At 45.1% G+C, this 15,963-nt stretch overlaps 1 protein-coding gene across 2 annotated transcripts in view; it reads left to right on the forward strand.

Moving 5' to 3' along the window:
- Positions 1-5,083: 5,083 nt before the first annotated feature.
- Positions 5,084-15,963, forward strand: part of GLDN (gliomedin) — a 65,700-nt gene continuing 54,820 nt past the window's right edge. For both annotated transcript variants that reach the window (XM_088025124.1, XM_028100487.1), the window contains exon 1: positions 5,084-5,446. In XM_088025124.1, coding sequence (XP_087881250.1) covers positions 5,084-5,446 — 363 coding nt within the window. The remainder of the gene's footprint in view (positions 5,447-15,963) is intronic.

Consider the following 15,963-nt stretch of genomic DNA (forward strand, 5'->3'; position numbering starts at 1 on the left):
CCCCAAATTCCATCTCAGCATCTGTTCCAGAGAACGCAACCTGTGATAATTGGCTATGATGCACTGCGAGGGCACAATGGGTGCAGTAGGGAGGGGCATGTTTATCACAAAGGAAATAAAGCACAGAAAGGGCAGAGGGAGAATTTGAAATAGCCCTACTGTACAACCTCTGACAGCTCCATGTCTAACAATGCTTAGATGACTCTCAGATACTGCACCTATGACAGGTGGAAAGCTGTTGTTGCTTCCCCAACTTAAACCAAAATCTCACAGGGGAAGCAGTTATCTTTTATTCTTATTCCCAATGTTAGAGATGACTTGATTTGATGATCTCACCTTGAAGCACCAAAGGCTGACTTCTCAAAAAATGCAAATACCTGCTCGGTATCAAACAAAAACTCCAGCTAGTATCATGATAGCCAAACTGTCTAAATGTTTGTCATGGTTCTACTTTTCAAATACCTTTAAATGTGCAATGAAAGAGAAAATGGTATTTTCTAGAACTCAGTGTCGTCTTATTTTATTTGGAAAGATGGGTTCAAAGGCTGAGATTTAGCCTGGTGGAGGTCAGAGGTGGTTTCTGTAGTGACAGAAGCCACTGCAAATCCTACCAATAAAAAGTAATCTTTGAAAATGAAAATCTGTCATTCATCAACCCAACCTCCCACCCCCAACACACACACTTAAAACCCCTAACTTCCCATTGCTCCTACAATAAAGACCCCAGTCTTATAAGGTCCCACCCACAGAATCTGGCCCCTAACTCAGTCTCCAGCCTCACTTCATTCCCTTTTCCTCCCTGCTCCCTATGGTCTTTATCCTACAGCCACATTGGCCTTCTTATGGTTCCTCAAATAAACCATGGTGCTTCCTGCCATAGGATCTCACATGTGCTGTCCCCTCTAACTACAACCCTCCCAACCACACCTCCACCTAGTTAACTACTGCTAATCTTCACATTCCAGCTCAAACACCATCACAAAATCAGGGAGACCTTCCCTGGCCCCAGACTCCACATCTAGAACAGGTTCCTCAGTGATATGATCTCACAGAACAGCACTCCTTTCCTTCAGGTCTTCTATCTCATTGTCTTATTTAGAATTATACCCTCACACAATTACTCGGCTAATTCCATCTCCCCACTTAGACCACAGGCTTCAGGAAGGCAGGAATGGTGTCTGGTTTTGCTCTCATTCCTATTCCTAGCTCCTAGCACAGTTCCTGACAGATAGTAAGCACCCAATTTGTTGAATAAATGGATAAATGAATGAGTGAATGAACAAAGAAAATAAATTTCTGACTCATTTTGTTTGGGGAGCTTGAAGTTTTGTGGGGTTAAAATGTAGAAATGTTGAGCTAAAAACCAAATGTGCTTGGGCGAAAGATATATTTTGGTGGCAAAGATTACAGAGATTTTTTCCCTAACCCCTGGCAAGGAGGAAGGGTGGGGATGGGGAGGCAGAACAGCACCATCAGGAGTCACAGAATACCTGCCAACCTCATCACAGAGGATGACAATACCCAATATCAGGCCTGAGAGTAAATGAAAATTATTCACTTGACAGTCATGAGGAAATGCTGTGGACTTAAAGTTGGAGTATATGCTTGAATTGGATATTTTTCTCCGGGGCCCTAAAGTTTACTAGCTGGAATTATTTTTTAAGGACAATTCTATTTAACCTTTGAAAATGAAGCAGCTGTCTTTTAATAGAAAAGCTACTTCTTATTGTAAAGATAGCACAGAATGTTCTTGGCTTCCTTGGTTCTCCAGAAAAGGAAAGTCAGATATCTCCCTGTGTCTTCACTATATCTTGAGCCCCTGTGTCAACAAAATAGGCCAAATTAATAGCTAACTTTTTTTTAGAATTACTTATTACTAAAAGTACCAGCCCATCCTGAGAAATACTAAGTAGGGCAGTCTACACAGATGTATCTGCCCCTCGAGGAGTCATGGGAGGCTTAGGTAGAGCAGAGATGGAAAAGGCCCCAAATAACCAATCTCAAAGCCACTGTGTTCAGAAAAGAAGCCAAGTTTACCATGTATTGAAAAGTTCTGTTCCTCAAAAAGGATCCCAAAAAAGTGTAATTAGCTAATCAATGTATTCATCTAATATTCCTTCTTGGCATAAGCCCCTGCTATGTCACAGTGAACAGAGGTCCCTTTCTTAAGCATACTGTAACTCAACAAAAAAAGTAAGATCTGGAAGACTAAGATGTTGGTCAACAGCCCAAGGCACAGCAAGTGTGTCAGCAAGTTCAGACAGCCCATAGACAATAGCACTAATGTCCACTGAGCATTTACTATATGTCAAGTGCTCTACATGTATATTCTCATTAAATCTTCACAAGCTATGAGATAGATATGATTACACTCTCCTTAGAAAAGCTGAGTAACATGCCCAAGTTTGTAAATTTAGAAAGCAGTTTCAAGCTTCGTTCTATCTGATTCCAAAGCCCATGCCTCTAGCCTCTGAGTCCCTGGGGCTTGCAGAATTCAGGGAGAGGAAGAATTGACTGTGGTACAGAAGGCAAGGCTTGATGAGGGACAGGGTTCTGAGCTAGGCCTTAAACAGGCAGAACTCTGAGATAGGACAGAGAAGGAGAAGGGTCAATGCATGGTGCTGTGGTGGAGTGAGGGTGTAGAGAGAAGACAGAGAAGAAAGGGAAAAGAGAACAGAGCAAGGCCAGTTGCTTGGATACAGCCATCTTGGGGGGAGGGATAAGTGAAGACACCTGCCTCGTAGGCTGTAACAACTTGTCCCACCCTTCTCCTTTCCAATAAAATATTATATTCCTACACAGAAAGACTTGAAGAGAAAACTGGAAGAAGTGTTGAGTGGAAGAGGAGTCTTGCCTTCCCTTTGCTCTCTTTCTGCCTCTCTGCTCTCTCTGAGTGCAGTATCCCAGGCACTCCACCCATCTGGTGCAAAGTCGATGCCACAAACCTTTTGAGTCCTACATCCCAAGAAGGGTAGCATCTTCACCTGAGGTTGTCAGATAAAACCTGGCTGGTTCCAAATGGAACTGGAACTCCACTCCTTCTACTATGGGCTCTGAACCAGAGGGGTTGGGGGTGTGTGTGTCAGGCTGCAGTTATTCTCCCCACTGGACAGGCAGCCTTCCAAGGAAGGTAGCTCCAGTTTGGTGGCACAAGTAGAGTTTCGTGCTTAAGCCTTATTCCCACTAGGCACACCTCGTTTTACATGGACATACGTTCACTATACAGCCTTTTACTCATTCATTTGTTCATTCACTCATTCAACAGGGAATTAATGGATGGCCATTTCAAGCCAGGGACTGTGCAAGGTGTTGGGGGAGACAAGGTCAAACAATGTGTGGCCCCTAACCTCAGGAGCTATATACTCTATTATTGCTGATGAGCACTGATGACATGGTCAGGCGGTAGTAACTATAATGAATGTTAGGATAAAGAGAAGCTCAGGAGGCTCCGTGGGACTCCCAACTGCTCACACTGCAAGCTGCTTGCCTTGTTCCTTTCTGTACCTCGAATGCCCATCACTATGCCTGACACACAGCTCGTTAAATTTTTAGTGAATTAGATGAAGATACTGAGCCTGATTCCCAGCTCTGTCTCTCTGGGGCTTCTCTCCATTGGTTTAAGCCTGGCATCCTAAGCCTGGATGAGATAAGGATACATGGCATTCTTCAAATAGATCACAGTATGTTAGAGTGGGGAGAAACTGGACAAATTTGTCTGTATCACCTCCATTCCCTCCTAGACATCATGTCCCCATAGTTTAGGTCCTTGATGAACCACTTGGAACTTCATGCTTTCCTAAGTCCTCCTCATCCTGGATGTTCTCCTAAGAATATGCAAAGTTGGTCCATGTCCCAATTAAAACTCAGGAATCTAGACCTTGATGCAGAACCGTGACAGCTCCAGCTGGCTTGATGGCAGGGGACCACCTCCTCCTCGAAATAATGGGCTGTGGAAACAGCAATCTTGGCTTCCAACACCACCAGGGTCTCCTGTGGGCCCTGGGGCCCCAGGGAGGCAGAGCCATTCAAGGGAAAGGTGAGAAAAGGGGTGGAGAGGTCCTCTGAGGAGGCTGAGAAGTGACTCTGCATTTGGGGGATAGTGATCCTTGAGGTACAGGCATCTGAGATGACAAGAAAAGGAAGGGGTAACTAGGAGGCATGAGGCAACTGCCCCCCTCAAGCAAGGCAGGCTAAGTGAGGTCCAGAAAGAGCCTAGACAGAGTCCCAACTCTTCAGCCAGAAAGCACCTCAGAATCAATTCAGAGTGGTCTTGGGACATGTGCAAACCCCTTCAGCTGAGTAGTAGCAGGATGGGGTTAGAACCAGGTCTCCTGATTTCCACCCTTGACTTTTTTTCTCCTCACACTGTTGCCTCCTAGATATGGGTCTCATGGGAGAGTTCTTGGCCTGTCACATCCTAGAAATCTCCCTTCACAGAGGACTCCTGCTTCTCAGGCAGGGCAAGGCTTTTGTTTCTGATCGGTGGCCTTTTTAACCCTCCAATGCCAACTGTATTCTTGTCTCTATCCATCCCCTTCCTCAGAAACATCTCATGGGGTCTTCAGTGGCCACGTGATGGGCAGCAAACCTAGGGACAGTGGGCACATGTCTTGGCATCTGGGCATGCTGATCCTTTTCTCCAGAGAGGTCAGTGTGGGGGGAGAAGGGAGTGGAATTCAGTGACTTCTCCCGCCCTAAGAATTCCTGCTCTCCCCCTCAGTCTGACCCTCACTCTGCTGGCCTGGGCCACAACAATGCCCACAGGCAGGGCACTGAGAAAAGGAGGGAGACCTGGGTTTGCCCGTTTTCTTGGCCAGGCACCAGGAGCAGGAACACTGCCCACCCCTTCCCCCCACCCCCCCCACCCCGCCCCAGTCATCTCCACTTGATCCTCTCCCCCTCTCACCCGCCTGTCCCTCCGGGCTGCTCAGGCGCCACCACTACTGTCCCCAACCCGCCCCGCCAGCTCGGGCAAAGGACAGCGTGACTCACGGCGCTGCCACCAGCCCACGGCTTGCCCGCGGCGTATAAAGGCTGCCCGGCGGGAGGCGGCGAGCCCTGCCCGGCCCGAGGCGTGCAGACCATGGCCAGGGGCGCGGAGCGAGGCCGCGGGAGCGCCGGCTGGGGGCTGCGGGGCGCGCTGGCGGCGGTGGCGCTGCTGGCGGCGCTCAGTGCTGCGGGGACGGTGTTCGCGCTGTGCCAGTGGCGTGGGCTGAGCGCGGCGGTGCGGGCGCTGGAGGCTCAGCGCGGCCGCGAGCAGCGCGAGGACAACGCCCTGCGCTCCTTCTTGGCTGAGTTGAGTCGCGCGCTGCGCCGGGCGCCCGCGCCACCCCTGGACCCCGCCAGCGCCGCGCGCAACAAGCGCAGCCACGGCGGGGAGCCCGCGCCACACATCCGCGCGGAGAGCCACGACATGCTGATGATGATGACCTACTCCATGGTGCCGGTAGGCGGGGGCCCGGCTCCCCGTGGCGCCTCCGCCAGGGTGGGCGGCAGGCAGTGAGGGGAGAGAGGCCCAGACGCCCTGTGCTCCTCTGGCTAGACGGCGAGGTGCAGAGAGAGAGAGGGCCCTGGGTGTGAGCCCGGCTGGGGAGGTCACCTGGGCAAGCACCTTAGTCCCCCGAGGTCCGTTTCCTCCTGTTAAATGGGGGACGGGGTGAAGGGCTGTCTTCCACCTCTGGCATCTTTGGGTCTGCAGGTAAATGAGGGGCGTAGGCAGTGTTTTTAAGAGCCTACTTTCCTTCCTAACGTCGGACAAAAGTTTTCACAGTCTGGTGTGAAGGGAGCCACAGCGGCTCCGGGCTCTGCCTGTGCGACTTGCTGGAGCCCCCTGAGAGCACGGGGAAGACATTTCTGAGAGCGCAGACTTCTTCAATAAAAGGATGCTTTCCCGGGCTTCAGCGAGTGGTCTGGCTTTTCACCTGGCCTCGGACCATCCTCATGAGATTGGTTGAAGGGAAAACAATCAGCCCTAATTTTACCAATCACCTGGAACCTTGGTGCTGAGAACATTGCTTTTGGGTCTAAAGCAGTTCCAAGTGGAAGAGATCAAAATAGAGAAATTTTCTTAAAAACCCACTGTGAAAGCTGAGTTTCTAACGTGGGCTCCAGCGGGTCTATGGAACTCCAGAAATTACCAGTGTGCACTCAGGGGGCGTGCATCTAGGGGAGTCGGTGGCTTTTCATTAGATTTGCATTAGATTTGCACTCCCCCCAAAAAGGTTAAAGAAACTCTGCTCTTAAAAACGTCTTTAAAGCAAGGCCTCAAAAATCTTTTTTTCCAGTTTGAAGTTTCTTTGCTTTTGCTGATTTTTAACTCAGTAATTATCTAACAATTACATTTAGATCACATTGCAGCTCCCCATTCCGTTTCATTATCCATTACAACCGCACTGGTCTTATTTTATTTTATAATTACCAAGATTTCAGTTCTGGCACCCCAAGTCAAGCGTGAGCCATACTTCGGAATCCTAGGTATTTGAAGATAAACTCACTTAAAGCTTCTGCATCATAAAAGCTTTTAAGTATCTTATATGAGCTGAAATGCTTTTAAAACTACATCATGGGAGTACTACATACTGCAAATACATCTTTTGAGAGAGATCAAATTTTCCATTCCTGCCTTCATTCTTTTTTTTTTTTTTTTTTTACCTGTGTTATCATTTAAAAATCTGGGCCCAAGCAAAAAAATTTTTAAAAGACCTCTGAAAAAGGAAGAAATCTCCTTTCGGGGAATTTACTCTTTCTCTTGTCTCTCTACCATGCATTTTGAGGGTTTTTTGAAACCCTTGAAGAAGGATGCATCTGAGCATCAACATTTTATATTTTTAATCCTGCTTTTAAGGTAGAAGCTTGTTCAGTCACTAACCCAAGAGAACAGAGAGACCCATTTCTGTGTCAGTCAGAAAGCTAGATTTAACGATCACCACCTGCTCTATTATAGGTCAGAGAGCAGAAAGATCACATTTGTCAGGCTGAGAAGCACTCATAGATTATCACCAACTCATACCCCACTTGTAATGGGCATGCTTTGACCTTACCGCCTCACTGAGGGAATTTCCATGCAGGTCAGGAGAAAATGGCTGTCATATTGTTGGCTTTCCTGTTGGGAGTAGTTCTCAAGCAGTAGGCAAGGGGGTCACCTGGAAGCACGTTGAAATGCAGATTCCACGGTCCCCCCTCACACTTCTAAAATGATCATCTCCAGAATTGTCTTCCTTAAGAAGTCCGAGATCACCCTTCCCCTACCTTCCCAGCCTCTTGGTGAGTTAGATACAGGGGGTTCCACGTGCCACTTTGAGAAAGCTGCTCTAGATCACTGCTTCTCTACTGTAATATGCGCGTGAATACCTTGACAATCTTGTTCAAATGCGGAGTCTGACTCAGAAGGTCTAATTTCTGGCTTGAGATTCTGCATTTCTCATAAGTGCCCACTGACACCAATGCTGTTTTGAGGACCTCACTTTGAACAGCATGGTTCAGGAGCAGGGGATGCACATTGAAATCACATGGGGGCTTTCGAAATGACTGATACCTAGATCCCACCACCAGAGATTCTGAATTGTTAGAGGTGCAGTGTGGCATGCCTTCCTGCTGACAGTGAGTAGCATTAAGCAACTCACTCCCACCAGGTATCTTTTGAGGCCTCCGCTTCAAGCAGAGGAACCAATTTTATTGCTGAAAGCCTTTTACTTTATTCTAGCATCATTCGTCTTTGCAAATTTCTCTCATTTTTACTCCCTGTTTTTCTCAGAATAGAGAATTATTCACATGAGGAAACAATGTTTTAAAAAGCACTTTCAGGGGGCGCCTGGATGGCTTAGTGGTTAAGTGTCTGCCTTCAGCTCAGGTCATGATCCCAGGGTCCTGGGATGGAGCCCCGCATTGGGCTCCCTGCTCAGCAGGGAGTCTGCTTCTCCCTCTCCCTCTCCCTCTCCCTCTCCCTCTCCCTCTGCCCCTGCTCGTGTGCACACTCTCTCTCAAATTAAATAAATAAATCTTAAAGAAAAAAACACTTTCAGGGGCACCTCTAGTAGAAAAGTTGCTAAGAGAACTGTTTAGTATACATTGTGGAGGTGGGTGTGCAGACTTCTTTTGGTTGAAGTCACACCTTTCCCCACCCTGTTATACATCACCAGTAGGTTTTCAATGAGTATGAGATCAAAGGTCCCCCCACTGTGGTTCCATGTCCTTAGAGACCTAGGAACAAAGAAATAAGCTATAGGCAGACTAATGTCAGCATTTCATAAAGTCTTCCAAATGGCTCATTTATCCAAGATGAGTCTCCTCAAGCTAACCGACCCTTCAAAGTTCTGTGCTTTTGGCTGAAAGTATATCAACTCAGCATGGTAATTTTGGTTAGCATTCGGCCCAAAAACTGGTTGTTAAAAGGGCAAAAAATAAGTAAGTGGATACTTTGGAGAAAAGTAATAAGGGCCCTGGGTACCACTGAGCTAGACCAATATTGGGAAGCCATCTGCCAGGACCTCCTGCAGGAGAGGGAGTCCTGTCCCCACCTCACTTCCCACCACCCCCATATCTCACTTGTCTTCCCATCAGCGGCTCTCTCGTCCCATTTTCCAGGTCTTACACTTACTGATGTTCTGGTAGCCTCATCATCCTGTCCAAAATCTAGGGTCAAGCTCCCAGTAGGAAAAAAAGTTTTACTTCTCACAATGTGCATCTTTTTTTTTTTTTTTTTAAGATTTTATTTATTTATTTGACAGAGAGAAACAGCAAGAGAGGGAAAACAAGCAGGGGGAGTGGGAGAGGGAAAAGCAGGCTCCCCCGCTGAGCAGGATCTTGACCTGAGCTGAAGGCAGACGCTTAACAACTGAGCCACCCAGGCGCCCCTCACAATGTGCATCTTAACAAGCTCTAAATGGGTTGAAGATTTACATTTTTAAAAAATGAAACCCTAAAACTACTGGAGGAAATATGGTTAAATTCATTTTTAATGTTGGAATGGGGGAAATCTTTCTTTCCAACAACTCAAAAACCAGAAGCAAAGAGTAAATAAATTTAACTACATTTTAAAAAGCACACACAACAGCAAAACACCTGGATGGCAAACAACAGCAAAAACAAACATACAGCTCATAAACATAGGCAAAAGACAAAGGACAAACTGGAAAAAAATATTTGCACCTCATATCCTAGATACAGGGCTAACCTTCTGAATATATATAACACTCCTATAAGTTTATAAGGAAAAAAAAACAAGAATTTAATAGGAAAATCAGCAGAAATAGGAATCCAGTAGGAAAATGGAACACAGTTCTCAGAAAAAGAATTACAAATGTCTCTAGGTAAACATGTGAGAAAAGATGTCTTGGTTTAAAATGCAAATTACACCTGTCCTGAAATATAATTTTTACCTGTCTGACAAAACTACAGAAGTTTGACCACACATTCTCCTGGTGAAGTTGAAAGGAAATAGACATGCTTTTGCATTGATGTCTGGACCGCAAAATGTACAACCCATGTGGAATGCAATTTGGCAGTACCTAAAAATATTACGAATATACTTACCCTGTAACCCAGCAATCTCACTCGTGGGAATTTATCCTGCACGACAGGCTTTATCACCTATGAAATGACATATACACATACTCATTGTAGAATATTGGTAAGAGCAAAAGACTATTCACAACCTTTGCCCGTTAATATGGAATTAGTTTAATAAACCAACCTATGCACTCATGGGGATAGGTAGCTGTAAAGTGAGAATGAGGAAATTCTCTATGTCCTGTTATTGGAATAATCTTTAGGATATATTTTAAGTGAAGAAAGCAAGACAGAAAAATATATATATATATATAGTATTACCTTGTGTAAGGAAAAAGCGGAAAAATAAGTGAAGATATTAACAAACGTGCTTTACTTAGGGAGGGTGGGGGTAAGATGAGAATGAGCCTCTCACTGTATAGCTTTGTGTATCATGTTGACTTTTGAACCATGTGATTGTGTTACTGTAATTGTGAGTGAAAAGGCCCTAACCACGAGGTTACATGGCCACTGGCCCTGGACTGGGGGGCCGTCGGGTGTGGCAGACTATGCCAACCTGAAGTTCACGTGCTGTCTAGGGGCGGGGGGGTGGGCTTTCACTGATTGTTCCTGTACAAGAGCAAGAGCTCAGTGTGCCTGATCTTTTGATTTTTTTTTTCAAGAGAAGTGAAAAAATCTGACTTCTTTTGTGAAATCTCTTGGCTTTGAAATATTGACCAAAAAATTCCAAACAAATGTTTTTAACTGGCTGAGTGTGTTGGCCAAACAACACTCATATTGTTAGGGGCCATGCTAGGACTACCAAGCTTAGTTCCCAGCAGTCTCATCTTATAATCATGGGTGGTTTTGAACAGAAATGGCTTTATTCAGCTCCACCACATCACCCTCCCCCATGTAGTTCCCACCCTGGTTCTGCAAGGATACCAGTAACCGTGCCATTGTTACTGTTGGTTGAGTGGAGATGGGTTTCTTTGTGCGTTTGGTTTGGTTTAGGTTTTCTTTTGTTTTTTGGCTGTTTCTAAATATCAAGTCCACCTTCAGTGGACCGAGATTTCCCAGCACTGTGGCTTTTCAAAAGCTTGTGCTCCAGTTCTGAGGATAGTTCTCGAGGAGAAGCCAGCTGTGTTGAGCTGTCTGAGGCATTATTGTAATAAACAGAGCTTTTCATGATGACTATAATGAGGTACACTTCTGTGGATCTATACATTATCTTGTCTGTGGGGGGAAATCATGTTACCTAAAGTCATAGCTCCTATCTGCATAGATGCTATACTTCTTTGAAAGCCCCAAATTGCCTGTGTCAGGGATTCCTACCTCTTGGAGTGAGTCACTTCCAGATGGTGTAAAAGCTGAGGATTCAGACCAGGGGGGTCAACGGACTGTGCCCCATAGCCAAGTCAAGTCTGCCACTTGTAAGCCCGCAAAGTAAGAATGATTTTTACATTTATAAAGGGTTAAAAAAAATCAAAAGAAGAATATTTCATGACACACAAACTTTATGTGAAATTCAAATTTTAGTCATCATAAATAAGGTTTTGTTGGAATACAACTATGCCCATTTGTTCACATATCGTCTGTGACTACTTTCACATGACAACAGCAGAACTGTGTAGTTGCAACAGAAACCATATGGCCCACAAAGCCTAAAATATTTTCTTTTTGGCCCTTTATAGAAAAAACTTGCCAACTCCTCATTAGACTGTGGTCCATCGGAGCAGAGGAGATACTAGGGGTTTTTCCTTTGGAGAACCTAGGCAACTAAATCAGGGTGTTCTAGGATTGGGTTAACCCTGGGGTTTTGTTTTGTTTTGGGTTTTTTTTTTTTTTTTTAGCTTAAGGGTAGAATTTAGTGATTCATAGTTGCATATAACACTATAACACCCAGTGCTCAATACATCACATGCCCTCCTTAATGCCCATCACCCATTTAGCCCACCCCCCACCCACCTCCCCTCCAGCAACCCTCAGTTTGTTTCCTAGAGTTAAGAGTCTCTTATGGTTTGCCTCCCTCTCTGTTTTTATCTTATTTTATTTTCCCATCTTTTCCCCTAATGTTCATCTATTTGTTTCTTAAATTCCACATAAGAATGAAATCATACAGTATTTCCCTTTCTCTGACTGACTTATTTTGCTTAGCATAATACCCTATAGTTCCATCCATGTTGTTGCAAATGGCATGATTTCATTTTTTTGATGGCTGAGTAATATTCCATTGGGTATGTATGTATGTATATATATATATATACCACATCTTCTTTATCCATTCATCTGTTGATGGACATGTGGGCTTTTTCCATAATTTGGCTATTGTGGACATTGCTGTTATAAACAGTGGGGTGCGTATGCCCCTTCGAGTCAGTATTTTTGTATCCTTTGGATAAATACCTAGAAGGACAATTACTGGATCATAGGGTAGCTCTATTTTCAACTGTTTGAGGAACCTCCATACCGTTTTCCAGAGTGGCTGCACCAGCTTGCATTCCCACCAACAGTGTAGGAGGGTTCCCCTTTCTCCGCATCCCTGCCAACATCTGTTGTTTCCTGACTTGTTAATTTTAGCCATTCTGACAGGGTTTTAAGACCTCCCCCAAGGAGACAGAATCTAAGATGGAACTGACCCAAAGTGTGGTCTCACCCTGGAGGAGGGCTGCAGGCCTCAAGCCTTTTGTTCCTTCTAGGCCAGCTGCCTAAGTCAAGAGCAGTCATGTTAGGACAGCTTTTAACCACCGTTAATCCCATATCTAGGCCTCCTTTCAAACCCCATCATTCTCTTTAATTCGAAGGGAGTGGTTTATACCCCATTAGGTCCTACAGAACAGTCCCTCGTGAAAGATCAGAGGCCGGATACAGAAGAACAAGAAAAGACAGGCAGCCAAAGGCACAAACCCACGTGCAGTGCCTGGGAGGTATCTTTCCCCATGGCCTTTGTCATAGCATCAGGTGCACATGGGCACTTGGGATGTCACACCTGACACTGCAGTTGGTTTGCATGTCAGAAGCCATTTCTGAGTGTCAATTAAGGGTGGGGAGAACGTGAAGCTACATGCCTGCTAAGATTGTGTCCGCTGTTGGTACTGTGAACACACCCATAAACTTAACTCATGATGGCACGTTGAGGAAGTTGGGCAAGAGCTAGCTCCTTACTTACATCCTTCAGACACTTTGTCAAAACACATTTTGCATATATGCAAATAAAACACTCAATGTAAATATACAGTTGTCATGATTCTCTAAGGACATATGTAAAAAACAAGTGGGCCAAGACTGAGCATCTGGACCCATGAGAACAGGGCAGTTGCGTTGACCACATGAATGGCTTTAACAATTTGGACCTGCTCCTAGATCCTGGCGCCATCAAAAAGCCCTTAGTCTCTTTCTCACCAAAGCATTAGAGGTGAGGGAAGCAGGAACAACTCTGCCAAGCTTCTACAGCCTGAGCAGGATGGACCTTCTGGGGCTTAGTCTTTTTCCTGCCTTTCCTTCAACCTATACCGCCTCTATTCCAGGGATAAAAAGAATTTTTCCCTTTGGAACTCAAAGCCACATGGCCTCTGGAACAGTGCCACTCCACTCTGGGGAGACAGCAGAACCCCCAGACCAGCCCATCAGTTAGTGACATTGCCCACTAGACTACAGGCTGAGAGATTTTGGGCAGATGGCCCTTTCTGGGTGAGTTCCAGAATTACTTCTCAGATCATGAGTCTTCCAGTGCCAAGAGGTTGTTTTTCATCCCCAACACGCTTGTCCTAGAATTCTCTCTATGGCTGGCCCAGGCTCACCTCCACACAGTACTCTTGCCACCTACAGCTATTGTGTGGCAGCCCTAAATTGAGCAACCTGGGATTCCTTCCTCAACTTTTAGGTTCCCAGCCAAATTCTCTCTCCCTGATTCTTCCCTGAGTATGTTGTGGTGGTGAGGAGTATGAACCAGAGAGTCGGATGGATTCACATCCTGGGCCCACAGCCTTGTAGCTGGGCAACCTTGGACATGTCTTTTAACTTCTCCAAACTTCAGTTTCCTCATCTGTAAGATTGAGATAATAGTGTGTATCTCATAGTGCCCTTAGGAGGTATAAGGGAAATGATGTAGGTCAAGCATAGCACCTGGTATAGTCAGGTTCCCAGGAGCTATTCATTGTAGCTATTACGAAGATTTTCCACCCTTACTTTATCGTTAGCCCTTCTTGCCCCATTATCTCAGCATCTTGTTTCTGGGTTTATGCTTTATTGCCAATTCCTTCAGAATGCCAAGTTGTCTGTTCACATGTACTTCTATCAGCGGCTGCTTTGGGAAATTTGGCCTCTTAACACCAGCCAAAATCACCTTGTCATGAAAGCAAAACAGAGTTAGCCTTGATGGGGTGGCAGGGCTTCTTGAGCTGGTCAGGATTTCCTGGGCCCCTACCCCTTCTACATGGCCACTGATGACGAGGTTTGACACCCACTAAGAGGGAGTCATCTTGACCCCCTTTCTGACTGGCTCAGCTGTTGTTAACTCCTACTGGTTACTCTTGGTGGCAGTCCTAAAAAATATTTTGGATGCTTGCACTTGGAAAATTGACAAAATGTGAGCAGAAGGTAGAGCAAAAACAACTTCTAAAAAAGAAGAACAATTTACTTCTTAGGGGTCTCATGTTCTCCAGGGTAGGATTACCTACGTGGGAACTATCAGAACAGGCTTCAGATCTGACAAAACACACTTATCTGAGAAAAAAAAAAAGATATATATTTTTTCTCTACATTCCTCAAACTCCACCCCTCCCCCCTCCTCGCTCCCGTAAAAGAAATCCTTGGCCAAATCTAGTTGACATTCAAGCTTCATTTCCATGCATTTTATCTACAGACTAAAGGTCATGTTGTGTGAAATAAACTGAAGCTTTTAGGTTGTGATTCTGCAACAAAGAGAGCATTTTTCAGCCCATCAGTTGCTTTTATGTATCTCTTTGTGTTTTAACAGCTCTATATTTTAAGTAGATATAATTTACTTCTAGTTTAACTAAAGTTCAAGGCACAATTTTCTTTACTGAAAGGTAGAGTTAAAACAAGAAGGCCAACTAAAGATCATTCAAAATGCAATTTGTGGAGTTTGTTCTGAATGCAATAGGAGAGTAACCTTTCAGCTGCCATTCAGAAAGTTTCCTGTGCTCACCAAAGTGCTGGGAACTTTGGAGACCCTGCCTGGGCTGTATGTAAAGACTGGGGAGTACTTGGGGAAAAATTGTGGATAACTATTCCCGAGCTAAAATGATGAACTGGCAACTGCAAAATAATTCCCCAGTTTTTCAGTAATTTAATGGATGACTTTTGGAGTCTGGATTCATTTTTCACTCAGAGGTGTAACATGCCCTCTTGCTCTAGGCAACCCTTGAGGAACTTGGAATCAATCCCTCTGAACAGGGAGACCTTTAGAGGAAAATCCTTTATAGTGACATGTGTGATGAGCATCAGAGTAGTCAAGAAGAGAGAAAATCAATTCTCACTAAAGTGATGAAGAAGGAAACAGAACTTGAAGTAGGCAATGTAGGGTTGGTAAGATTTGGGCAGGCAAGGAGGGTGAATCATTCCAAGGGCAGATGATAACTTATGCCAAGCTCAAGGGACTGGAATGAAAATGGTCCCAGGCTGGAAGAGCAAGGAACAAAGAAGATCTTCCTGCACTCGGGATTTTGGGCCAGGGGGAGGGGAATTCCTTAAATTTACACTTTTGAGAAGTTGAGAATGAATCTGATGGGCAATTGGGAACATTGTAGATCTTTCATCAGGAAGGAGTCATGAACAAAGTGGTTTTGTAGAACTGGTCTGGTGTGTAGTGCAGGACAGGCAGGGGAGAGATCAGAGGCAAGAAGAAAGGTAGGAAGTTATTGCCTTAGTCCAGGCAAGAAAGGATTCATGTCTGGCTAAGGTGGTGGTATCAGAAATGGAGAAGAAGCACTATATCCTACAAATACTAAGACAGAAGAATGAATTGAACTGGTAACTAATTGGATATAAGAAAGAAAACGGAACCATCTGGTCCAGATCCATCCAACACTGAGAAGGGTGAAGGCATCACAGGCAGAATTGAGGAAACACTGAAGCAGGTTAATTTAGAAGTGAGGATGCTAGGGGGCGCCTGGGTGGCTCATTCCGTTACACGTCGGACTCTTGATTTCTGCTCAGGTCATGGTCTCAGGGTTGTGAGATGGAGCTCTATGTTGGACTCCATGCTGGGCATTGAGCCTGCTTGAGATTTTCTCTCTCCCTCTCCCTCTTCCCCTCCCCACCCTCTAAAAAGTAACTAAAAGGAAAAAAATTTAAGTGAGGATGCTGAATTTGTTTTGAGATTAAACATGAGATGAAAAGAGAGAAAAAAAGGGGGGAAGGATAACTGAGGAAAGTGAGCATTCAGGGAAAGGAGAACATCCTGCTTCCAAGAACTCTGTCTTTGCTTTGAGAGAGAAATCTTTACAAGTCTAA

Source organism: Eumetopias jubatus, unplaced genomic scaffold, assembly GCF_037043125.1.
Source record: "Eumetopias jubatus isolate StellerSeaLion01/CBP00866 unplaced genomic scaffold, mEumJub1_p1.0 scaffold_7, whole genome shotgun sequence".
Classification (NCBI taxonomy): domain Eukaryota; kingdom Metazoa; phylum Chordata; class Mammalia; order Carnivora; family Otariidae; genus Eumetopias; species Eumetopias jubatus.